This window comes from Cokeromyces recurvatus (assembly GCF_025118155.1).
Source record: "Cokeromyces recurvatus strain NRRL 2243 chromosome Unknown BX663scaffold_16, whole genome shotgun sequence".
NCBI classification, from domain to species: Eukaryota; Fungi; Mucoromycota; class Mucoromycetes; order Mucorales; family Mucoraceae; genus Cokeromyces; species Cokeromyces recurvatus.
In genome coordinates this window covers 487,931-500,048 of record NW_026251402.1, presented here as the reverse complement: position 1 = coordinate 500,048, position 12,118 = coordinate 487,931, and the positions used below count along the sequence as shown (strand labels likewise).

Sequence of the window (12,118 nt, the reverse complement as noted above, 5' to 3'; positions counted from 1 at the left end):
ATCAGTATTTCTGCTATTTAAAAGCATCTAAAGAAGCATTATAACCTGATATTAAAGAAGCTTCCTACCACTAGAAATGATGAAATGGCTTTGTTAGAAAGAAGATATAAAATTCTCGAATGACAATATTTTGAAGATCTCATCTCAAAAACTGTGTCTTCATTGATGAAACCAGATTCAACCTACATATTCAAAGAACTTTTGGTCACTTCCTAAAAGGTACCCCTGCTAAAGTCACAGTAAACACCCAAAGATGTGTTTCTCTTACCATCCTGGGCGCAATGTGTGAGTAAGGAATAATCAATTTGACAGTTAGACGAATAACACCAGTTGTATTGAAGGAGAAGATAAAACTTTCTTAGAGCACTGAGAAGGAGGTGAATAGACGCGTGGGTACTCGTACTTCACACCACATTCAATTCCTTTATACTATGATGGATACCTTGGATGCTCGTGGAATAAAGGACTGATACTTGGTAACGGACAATACTCCAATCCATAAGAACAAAGAAATTGCGAATCTGATCAAAGGTTGAGATTACAAGTTGATGCATCTACTTGCATATCCCTCTTTTCTTAATCCAATACGATAGGATGGATGTAATCTATGGTCAAGTTTGATGTTTGCGGAGATCAAGTCTCAACAGAAGATATTCTGGTACTAAGAATCATAGATACCACTAAAGATGTTACGGTAGAGGATTGTCAAGGATGGATCACTCATGCTATATCGTTCTTTAATAGATATTTAACTATAGAAGCGAACCTTCAAATACTTCTTTTATGACACATTTTTATTATTCAATACTATATTTTTTCTTTTAATAAAATCAACGTTGTCATCTTTCTATTTTTTTTTCGTTATAAATTCTATATACAATAGTAACTATAATTGAGAAACGCTTCAGCAGAATTCTTAGCAACAATTGAACTCAGATATCAATGTTTTATGGCGTTTAGTAAATGCTATTACAATAGCAAGATCGTGGTTTTATTTGGAAATTTTATTGGAGCACATGTTTAATTCTGCAAATTGTTTGTTAAATGCTGCATATTATAAAGTGAAAGCATGAGATTTTAATTTCAAACCCCGTCAAAGATATAGAAAAAAACCAATATTTACATTAAAAAGATAATAAACCAGAAAATACAGTATTTGCTCTCTCTCTCTCTCTTTTTTTTAGATAAGATAGCTGTGAATATTGTCGAATACATTTATAGTATGCTGTAATTTGGATAGATAAGGATTAGTTAACAAAAGAAAAAAAAAGGCTTCACGTTTATATAAATAAACATTTGCTGATTAGGAAATTTGACATTTTCTTCGTTTATCTAGTAAATACTGATTTTGGCTATTTAAGAAGAATGGTCGTTTAGGAATGAGTATTGCCTATTTATGATGTTGTAGCACATGATGACTATAAAACATCTGTATATTCAAAATATAGCTGTTAACTAAAGTCGATATCGTTAGGCACGATAGACTTTAGGAAAATAGATAGAAGAAATTTAAGCACCCGAAGATTATTATGCTAACCTTTTTCATGATCCGACTTAATATAAAAGAAGGCATTTGATAAGACGTGTTTTTATTCTTTTATATACAAATTCAATTTATCTTATACTTAACATTGAGATGAAGCTTATTGTTACACTTCCTACTTTTGGTGCTGTTGCTATTTCTCTAGTTAGTGCTAATGCTTGCGACGTAGATGGCACCTCATTTTCTGGATGTATTATAACTAAATCTCATGATGTAAAAACCACCTCTACTACACCTGTCATTCCTACTACCACTTTTTTTGATTTTACTTCTGGAACTGAACCTCCTATGTCTACCGAAACTTCCACTGTAACTAGGACCGAAGTTAAACATAAACAAAGACACAGAACTAGAACTAGAACTAGTACCGAAACTAACACTGAACATCCTATTCCATTTCCAATGACTACTTCTCGTATCAGTTTTTCACCTTTCACTTTTACTGTACCTACTGGAACTCCCACTGAAACTGAAACTGAAACCAGACACAGAACTACTACTACTACTAGTAGTAGTAGTACCAGTACCGAAACTGACACTGAACATCTCATTCCACTCCCATTCACTCATTCTCCTATTAGTATTTCACCTTTCACTTTTACCATGCCTACTGCTTTCGCTGCTGCTCCAACAAACAAAGTTGATTCTCTTGAAAAACGTGCTAAGGTTCCTGATGTTGATAAGCATACCTCTAAACCTGTTATTATTGATATAAGTGAACTTCCTCTGCCTACCGGTCCTCTTACTAGAACCAGAACCAAAACTAGAACCAGAACTAGTACCGAAACTAACACTGAACATCCTATTCCATTTCCAATGACTACTTCTCGTATCAGTTTTTCACCTTTCACTTTTACTGTACCTACTGGAACTCCCACTGAAACTGAAACCAGACACAGAACTACTACTACTACTAGTAGTAGTAGTACCAGTACCGAAACTGACACTGAACATCTCATTCCACTCCCATTCACTCATTCTCCTATTAGTATTTCACCTTTCACTTTTACCATGCCTACTGCTTTCGCTGCTGCTCCAACAAACAAAGTTGATTCTCTTGAAAAACGTGCTGAAGTTTCTGATTCTGATAAGCATGGCGATGAAAATAAAACCAAAACCAAACACAAAACTAAAACCAAAGCTACCACTACTACTGAATCTGCTCTTCCAGATCCAACAAACTCTGAATCTATTGTTACTAGAGACGCCTCTCAAGCTAGCGCTATCAATGTACCCTCTGCTAACAATATGAGTGTCTTTGATTCTGCCAACCTTAAACAACTTCATGTGGATTCTGGTGCTGTTTCTCTCAAAGCTAGTGTTATTTGTATGGCCGGTGCTCTTGGTGCTGCTATTTTCTTGCTTTAAAAAAAAACACTTATGCTATTTTATATTTTTATTTTTCATTATCAAAAGATATAGTAAACATATTTGTACTCACTGAATGTAAAACCACAATCTTGATATTTTTTTTTTCCTTTTTTATTCCTATCTTTCAAAAAAATAAAATAAAAAAATAATAATAATAAAATTTTTAAATTACTTAATAATAATGTGAAAAGTCAAATTATAGTTAAAATAAATAAACTTCATGTATGAAAGAAAAAAAAAAGATAAAGCATTCAAGTCGAATAGGTAAGAAAAAAATTTATTAATATGTGTATATACATAATGTACATGTATAACAATTGTATTTTAAAAAGTTGAAGTATAATTTTTATTTTATGTCATAAATCAAGACTAAAACAAAATACGTGTATATAAATTATTTACAATATGGTAGCGAATATATACAATATGTTTGTGCCTTATTATGTCATTATTGAAGATACTACAAGGTTTCTTCTATTGCTATTGTTCCCTTTTGATTTTAAATAGCCTTCAGATTTGAAGTGTTGATATAGCCCATTAGGTTGCTGTTGCATAATGGATACATAAGATTTCTTATTTTTTCCTACTATATTTGTTATGGGGCCTAATGGTTTATATCTTGCATTAGAACTGACTTTTTCTTCAAGAAGAGGGTTAGGCTTAATTGCCATGGTAGGAATAGGATAACCTTTAGTACATGGTAGCGCCTTGTTTATGCAATATGAATGGAATGTAAGGTGGCATTCTATTATATTATTATAAGTTAATATAATAGCTGGATAGAGATATATAGATGTATCTTTAGTATACCTTTACAACTTTTAACCCATTGCCTTTTCATATAAATAGAGCAACCAGAACATTTTTCTCCTTCTTGGTATGTTTGATAATCAACGAAATTATGAGTTAGATAATCATTCCTATCCTTATTAGATATAGGTTCTGAATTGAAGTTCATAGATGAATATTCAAGATTTGTTTCACTTTTGCTCTTTTTTATTACATATTCTACTGTTGGTACTTCTAATAATGACTGATCACTTTTGAAATAGGACTCCATCCATTTTGATTTCATTAACTCATATGCTGATGGTCTATCTTCAGGATTCTTTTTAAAACAAGCCATTAAAAATTCTGTAGCCTCCTATAAATGTTACAGGATTAAAAGAGAGAAAGAGAGAGAGATCAGAGTTTAATTTATATATTATTTGCAAATTTTTACAAGATAAATGGTAAAATACCTTTGATAATTTAATATTTTTTGGAATTGGCGGTTCTTCGTCTTCTACAATCTTATATAAAGCAGCAAATGAAGGCATGCCTGCATAAGGAGGTTTCCCTGTTAGCATTTCTACAACTGTACAACCTAGAGACCATATATCAGACTTTGCAGAGGCACCTGCAAATTTAATCACCTCAGGAGCCATCCAATTGGGTGTACCTGCTGGCTCACCTGTATTTTCATCATCTTTCATTTTTAAACTTAATGAAACACCAAAATCAGTCAATTTCAAACCTCCTGTCTTTGTCAATAGAATATTGGCTGCTTTTAAATCACAATGAATCACATCTTTAGAATGAAGATAATGAAGTCCAGATAATATTTTGTATGTATATGACGCAGCAAGTTTTTCTGGAAATTTTCCAAAAGCTTTAATATTATTACGGAGTGAACCCATTTCTACATATCTTGTATACATAGGTAATCATTAGATATACGGTGTATACACAAAGCTGTTATATATGTATATTACTTACTCTAAAATGATATTTAAATATTCTTTATCTTTTGAAAATCCCTTATATCTTACTATGTGCTCACTATTTAAATGCTTAAGTACGCCTACTTCATTCTATATGTATATTTGAATGAGATAAATATGTATGTTATATATATAAGATTTATCATGCATATATATATATATACCATATCATCACATTCCATTTGGTTTCTCCTTATGCGTTTAATAGCAACGTACTCCCCAGTATCCATATTTAAACCTCCAAATACTTCTCCAAACTGACCTTTGCCAATACTTTTACCAAGCGCCTATTATTATATATAACCATAAATCTATCAATACTTCCGTGTTTGTTTTTTTTCCCCTCTCCAAAACACACACACACACACTATATACTCGAAAAGGAAGAAGAAAAAAAAACTTACATAAACTGCAGAAATACCATCATCACCTTCGACAGTTATAGCACATGAACCCATTTTTTTCAAAGATGTCTTTCGACTAGATTCTATATTTGTATAATAAGTCTCTCTATTATTTTTAGTAGACTTCGTTTCGTTGGTATCTGGTTTTCTATCATTGACTGTAACTTCTGTAGCAGCTACAAGAGGAGTTGATTTAGATGGTTTTGGTATAGGTGGTAGAGGAGGCAACGATACAGTCACTGGTGATAGCTTTGTGGCAGGCTTCTTTGTTTCTAATTGTTGACTATTTTCTTCTTCCTTTTTAACACTATTCTCAGAGGAAGAGAACCTTCTGACTTTAACGACTACGGGTTCCGCAATGGTTAAATTATTATTGGTAGTTATCATTTGAACCTGAGATTTTACGTATCCTCCTATCCCGTTACCTACTGCTGCTGTTGCTGCTGCTGATGCTGCTGCTGCTGATGCTGCTGATGCTGTGTTTTGTGGTGCTATTGCCTTCTTTCTGTCAGTTGCAGTTAAATGGCCATTCAATTTCTTTTGCCAATCGATACTATTTTTCTTTTTAGTTGAGTTATTATTACTTACAGCAGATAGATAAGAGGTACTGGTGTTCTTTTGTTGGTTGTTAAGAAAATATTGATTCGCAGATGATTTCGTAGAATTTGAAGAAATTTTAGAATAAAGTTTATTATATACAGTATCGTTGATGGATCCAATACATGAACTTGGATTCATATTGATATTCATGTTTTTGCTATTCTGATAGAGAGCGGTGGATGCAAGTAAAAGTGAATTACGAGCACTATTACCACTTCTTTTGCCTGTTGCTGGTGCCTCTGTTATCTTTTTTGAGGGCATGAGTTTTCTTTCGGACATAATTCTTTTAATTGCAAGAATACATGATACAACACTTTGCATTCTTTTATCTTCTAATAAGTCTACAGTTTGAAATAAATCGGATTGGGGTATATGAAGCTAATTTTCAATTTTTTTTTTTTTTTTTAGTTAATAACAAAAGGTTAAGTATCATTTGCAATGGTAACATACATTTTCTGCTACACGAAGAAATTGGCCAATATTATCTTGCTGATAATAATAATAATAATTAGGTTAGTAAATTTACATAAATCAAGTTTCTATCCTAAAAGGAAAGAAAAAAAAAGGCTTATTTACATAGGCAAATTTATTATGTCCTTCGTTTATATTAATGCATTCATTTGGTGCAAAGCGCTGTATAAAACTAATAAAAAAAAAAGAATAGTAAGTACAGAAAATAATTAGTTCGATTTAATGTATTATACATACCGACAGAGTATAGTACCGTCCTTTAATACTTCTTGCAGTGTGCCGGTTGGTAAGTCTTTTAAATCAAGGACTTCAGTTAAGTATTGTCTTGCGATTTCTTCTGGTTGTTTTTGTTGAAAGACAGTTGCATTGACTGCTGTTATTGTATTATTAGAAGTCATAAGAATCCTATTTTATTAAATATTGAAAATTCAAAAAAAAAAAATAAAACAAATAAATAAAACAAAGCAAAAGAAGAAGAAAAGATTAAATGAATAAATCTGAATAATGTATAATATAATTGTATGTATCTTGCCTAAACAGGGAAATATTATATAGCACTTTTTTTTTTTTTTTTTTTGTTAGCGGAACTCTCCTCAAAAAGAAAGCGTAAACAGATTACCCAATATGGAATTCAAAAATAAAAAATGCTATAAATATATAAAAAAGATATCAATTCATATTAAACGTTTCTTATTTTATTATTTTTTTTTCTCAAAGGAAAGAGAAAATTAAAGTGTAAGCGATTTAGTAAATGTAATCATAGTAAAGACTATTACGTAAAATAACTCATAGTAATTCTATACTTCTTCCTATCATAATAACTAATAAAAGTGTATATAAATATTGTACTTTGATTTTACAAATTAATATAACAAGAAGAAAATATATCTTGAATTATACATCTCAAGTCATTTACACGCACTATTTAATGATAATATTGGCTGTATAAACTACTTTAAAGTAGATAATGAGGGTTATGTTTATCTACTACAATTATAAAAAAAAAAAAGGCATTTTAATTGTCCGCATTTATCTTTTTTTGTAGGCATTTCTTTTTTTTTTTTTTTTTTGTCTGAGCTTGCGTTTCCCTTTTTTTTTTCTTAAACATAAACAAATGAAATATACATTCATCTCGGTACCTGCTTTAGGAGACAAGCAAAATACATTTTTAAATATCAAAGGAAAATTAACAGAATATGCCCAAACTTACAAATTAAACATTCCTGAATTTAAGGTATTATAGAAAAATTCAAAAAAAGAAAAAAAAAAAAGAAAGAAAATGAATACGAATAATTCAATAGATTGGTACTTTGGATGCATTGGTACTTTTATCAGATGACCTTATTAAACATGATTCAGTTTTTGAACAATCAGTTAATAAGATGAGCGACCTGTTGAATAACTTATTGAAAGGTCAACAGTTAAACCTTCAGGATCAGTTGTTAGTCAATGATAGTAAATATATTACATAAATAAGTTTAAGAACGCGTATTTAACTTTATTTCCTTCTCTCGCCCTTCCACCTCTCTTTCCCTTTTTATATACATCAATAGAATCTATCGAGCAATATATCTCTACTTTTCAATGGAATACCATGAAGTATCGTACCGATAAATCCTTACAAGAAACCACAGCTACATTAAGTCAAGTAAAGAGGATAATTTAATATAGATGAAACATGAAACTAAAAAACAAAGTTACATTTTTTTTTTCACTTTATAGGAAGTTGCAGCTATTGATACTGTTATGAAGAACAAGTTAAACTTATATACCCAAAATAAAAATGCCCTTCAAACGTTACAACGTAAACAAACGTAATGTATAACATTAAGGAGTGATAAAGAAAAAAGAGAGAAAGAGAGAAAGGAAGAGAGAAAGAGAGATAATAACATTGCTATATTTTTTATAGCGGTAATTTATCTGTTCGTAGCTTAAATGGTATTGTTAAGAAGCAACATTGCGTATTAAATTCTGAATTTTTAACTACCTTAATTGTTGCTGTACCCAAAACGCTTTATAAGCAATGGAATAACAAATATGAAACATTGACAGAGATGGTTGTTCCTCGATCTACTGTGTAAGTACAATAAACAAATGACAAGTAACAGAGCAATTTGTAAAACTCACTGAGGTTTATAATAGTAAAATTGCCGAAGATGAAGAATTTGGGTTATTCTCTGTTACATTATTCAAACGTATTGCCGAAGAATATTGTCACAAGGCAAGAGAAGAAAGATTTATTCCTCGTGATTTTACTTATGATGAAGATGCTTTACAAACACAACAACGTGAATTAGAAGAAGCATCTGCTACTGAACGTGAGCAACATGCTGAATTACTGCGTTTAGCAAAGATCAACTTTAGTGAAGCCTTTGCTGCTTGGTTACATCTTAAGGCACTTAGAGTTTTCGTTGAGTCTGTTCTTCGTTATGGTTTACCTCCTGATTTTTGTTCAGTTACTATTCAATCAAAGTCCAAATTTGAAAAAAAAGTAGATGAAACTTTAGTAGCTCAATATGGTCGTTTAGGTGGAGTCCATGGACAGGCTATTAAAAATGATCATCAAGATGAACTTTTGGATCATGAATTACAATCTGTCAATGATAGTAGTTATCGACCTTATGTTCAATTTGAACTTGATTTTGACTATGAACGCAGATAAGAAGAAAAAAAAATATAAAAATATATATTTTCATATACATATACATGAAAACAAATAAATATTGATTTATTAAATAATTAAGATTTTAATACTGTGACGCCATTTGTTGGCATTGTTTTAATGCATCCAAGTACCATTTACAAGCAGACATATCATTGTTGGTAGCTTCAAGACATTGTGTAAAGGCTTTGGCATCAGCTTCACAAGAAGCGCCTCCAGTCTGTGTTTGAGAAACCATAGGTTGTTGATATGTCTGTTGTTGTTGTTGAGGCTCTGTCTGCTGAGCATCACTACCACCAAACATAGAAGAAACACCATTAGCCATTGTATGACCAACAGCTGAACCTACAGCGACACCAGCGGCAGTTGAAGCCACTGCATATAGAAATATAAAAGAGAGAGAGAGAGAGAGAGAGAGGAGGGGAGAGATATGTTAGATTATATGCGCAGTTATAAAATTGTATTATTATTAAATTTACTTTGAGAAAATAAGCCTGGTTGTCTAGGTTGAGCGACAGTAGGTGAGGGAGCTGACTGATGTTGCATGGGGGTATGTTGCTGGTGATGTTGAGGAGGAGGAGGTGGTGCTTGTCTAGTAGGCATAGTATGAGCACGACGAGTTTGTTGAGTAGGTCCACCAGCACGACGAGTCTAAATAAATAAAACATTGAATTATTTGTTTATTCTTTTTTCCTTAATATCCTATTACCTGTCTTGAACGAGCCATAATATCTAATTTAACAAGTAATGATAAAAGGAGAAAAAGGATTTAATGCGTAGCATACATTATCTCCGGAAATTATTCGTTCATAAAACAAAATATGGCTCACGTGCTGACTAAAAAGTCGGTCATAGAAAAAAAGGAAGTAGCAAATAATTTCGCTTGCTTTTTGAAGCTTATCTTATTTTATTGAACTAATTCTTATTTGAAGATAGTAAAGGGGACCTTCACAACGACGAAAGTGATTAAGTTTTTGTTCTTTTTAAAATGGAAGTTGATGAAGTTGAATTTCCCCTTGAGAATGCTACTAATTACGACAATTACATGGGCTTGATACCACCTGAAAAATCTATTAAAATTAAAATACACACATATATGGTTAATGGATGGTTGTATAAGACAAACGTCCACTATTGTATATTGAGAAAAGATTCAAGCTTATGATGTTGGGGTTATTTGAACAATTTTATTGTCTCTCATTTTGATAAACATCCTAATCTTCATTTAAACTTATAATAACTAACTTAACAATGGTATTTTAATTTTTTCAAGAGGTCTGTTAAGCCCGTCTTCTTTTCAATTCTGAGTACCATAGTGTAGTTTAGCCAAATACACAATATCATTGGATTAAAATAAAAAAAAACTATTTATTCCTTTTTGACGATGCTAATGTAGTTCTGTGTAGTTTTATATTTGGTATAATACATTACTTAGAAATATCAAGTTTTTACGGATTCTTTCGCTAGGGCATCGAATTGATCAAGTTTAGCAAAATGAGCAGATGCAATTGAATCTTATGGGATTTATACTTCACGTTGTAAAATCATAACAAAGAGTTATGGGTATCACCTTGGCTATTCCTTCAACAGCGAATAGATATAATATGCTCAACCCTCTGCCAATGCTCTGCTTGGTACACTTCTTTGTTGAAGAAACATTTAGGGATAAATGGTTGACATCTTAGACTCAACTCTATCGTGTAATTGAAGAGAGTCTTTCTAACCTAATTTTTAGGAATATGAAGCGATAGAATAATATCATAAATATTAGCTGATATGTTCAAATGATTAATAATAATAATCTCTCATATATGCATATATATTTTTAGGCCTATCGATTTGTATGCTACAAACTATAGACAGAATTTGAATAGTGTCGTGGTGATGGCGTTGTCGTTGCTTCAATAACTCTGGCAGTTATAGGAAACATAAATCCTCCGATTACTATTGCTTTTTTAAACATAATTTTTCATCAAAACGAAGGAATTATCAAAGTTTTCTAAACTGAAATGGTACATAGTTGATTAGTCATTATAATTGATAGTTTCATCGATATTCCTTTATACACGGAAAAATAAAGATTCTTTTTATCAAATTCCCAAAGCTCAAGGCTGAAAAATAGTCAACATTCTGCATTTACTAATAATGATGTAGGCGTATCTGACCCTTCGATGATAACCATGTTTTAAATATTTGAGCGGTGTTGCGGGGGTAAAAGTATTGGTCTATTTCTGATATCATAATAAATACCTCTTTACCCCAACATGTTTTGATTCAGAAAGCAAACAAACGTCACCTCAATATTGTCAATTGAGAATCTGAAGACCGTATATTGAGGAGATGATTTCCACCCTTTGAGGCTTCCAGAAGCGTTAATTGAAACTACAAACCCCATTCTTTAAGATTGAAGAGACCGCCCCACGATATCAGGGAACTTGTCCATTTCATTTAGTGTCTTGGAAATAAACCTCATAAACCTCATATAATGTCTAGTAACAGTTCCTATAGACACTTTCTTCGCTGTAGGCATATTTCTCTTTCTGTCTCCATCAATCTTCATTTTCTTAGCCTTCAAAGATTCTCTGATCTCAACCTGGACTTTACATGTAGAGGGATATAATATCTTGTAAAGAATATAAAACTTATTGACATTCAATCATCTAAATGTGTCAACTATAAGACGTCATATCATTTCCGAGTATTTCTTTTTATAACCCTGACAAAGGATTCAGGTCGTCTTTGATCCAATAAAATAAAATATAAAAAAATATCAGGAACATATACTCAGATCAAACAATAAATTTTTTATTTAAAACTTAATCAGATCATTATAACGTTCAATAGATAATCCATAGATCAGTCTCTTGAATCAACAAGACTTGTATATCTGAATACTAACACTGTTTCATGACTCATGTTCTTTGACAGCTATTTTTATTTCTTTGATTCAGGATTCATTAGTATAAATACAAGCAATTGTGTAGACACAAAATAGTCTTTATATCATTCTTTTTACATTGAATAAACAAGTCTCAAACTATACTTCTTTTTGTTTTCTTTTATCTTTTTCTTTTATTTCCTTTTATTTTATTACATACCATCACAGTCATTTCCTCTGCTAACTCCTCAGCTAGTTCTTCCATCTTTAAGTCAATCTCTTATGTAGCTTCAGTAGGAAAGTGGCTTTGAAAAGCTCGATACTGGGACAGGGTCATTAAAGTGCCAAGGTTGTAAGGGTCAACTGCTTCTTCCAAGTTTATTGCCTTATTTCTTTGCTCATCCATAATACTGCCTTATCCATTTA

General features: G+C 31.6%; 4 protein-coding genes across 4 annotated transcripts; 2 read left to right on the top strand and 2 right to left on the bottom strand.

Moving 5' to 3' along the window:
• The first annotated feature begins 1,170 nt into the window (after nt 1-1,170).
• On the top strand, nt 1,171-3,148 carry BX663DRAFT_95123 (uncharacterized protein). The gene is made up of 2 exons (XM_051532361.1): nt 1,171-2,342; nt 2,496-3,148. Exons 1-2 carry the CDS (start codon nt 1,637-1,639, stop codon nt 2,909-2,911), a joined length of 1,122 nt encoding a protein of 373 aa, XP_051381958.1. The 5' UTR covers nt 1,171-1,636; the 3' UTR covers nt 2,912-3,148.
• Nucleotides 3,086-6,604, bottom strand: BX663DRAFT_562007 (kinase-like domain-containing protein). The gene is made up of 9 exons (XM_051531951.1): nt 6,390-6,604; nt 6,258-6,324; nt 6,132-6,170; nt 5,082-6,059; nt 4,842-4,964; nt 4,673-4,767; nt 4,156-4,603; nt 3,725-4,058; nt 3,086-3,659 (listed from the first exon to the last, which is right to left on the bottom strand). Exons 1-9 carry the CDS (start codon nt 6,548-6,550, stop codon nt 3,355-3,357), a joined length of 2,550 nt encoding a protein of 849 aa, XP_051381957.1. The 5' UTR covers nt 6,551-6,604; the 3' UTR covers nt 3,086-3,354.
• Nucleotides 6,605-7,234: 630 nt separating this feature from the next.
• Nucleotides 7,235-8,875, top strand: BX663DRAFT_513097 (uncharacterized protein). Its single transcript, XM_051528091.1, has 6 exons — nt 7,235-7,386; nt 7,454-7,607; nt 7,706-7,800; nt 7,875-7,966; nt 8,062-8,229; nt 8,295-8,875. The coding sequence occupies exons 1-6, from the start codon at nt 7,267-7,269 to the stop codon at nt 8,812-8,814; spliced, it is 1,149 nt and encodes a 382-aa protein (XP_051381956.1). The 5' UTR covers nt 7,235-7,266; the 3' UTR covers nt 8,815-8,875.
• BX663DRAFT_513094 (uncharacterized protein) lies at nt 8,876-9,578 on the bottom strand. Its single transcript, XM_051528090.1, has 3 exons — nt 9,524-9,578; nt 9,294-9,465; nt 8,876-9,189 (listed from the first exon to the last, which is right to left on the bottom strand). The coding sequence occupies exons 1-3, from the start codon at nt 9,539-9,541 to the stop codon at nt 8,900-8,902; spliced, it is 480 nt and encodes a 159-aa protein (XP_051381955.1). The 5' UTR covers nt 9,542-9,578; the 3' UTR covers nt 8,876-8,899.
• Between the last annotated feature and the right edge of the window lie 2,540 nt (nt 9,579-12,118).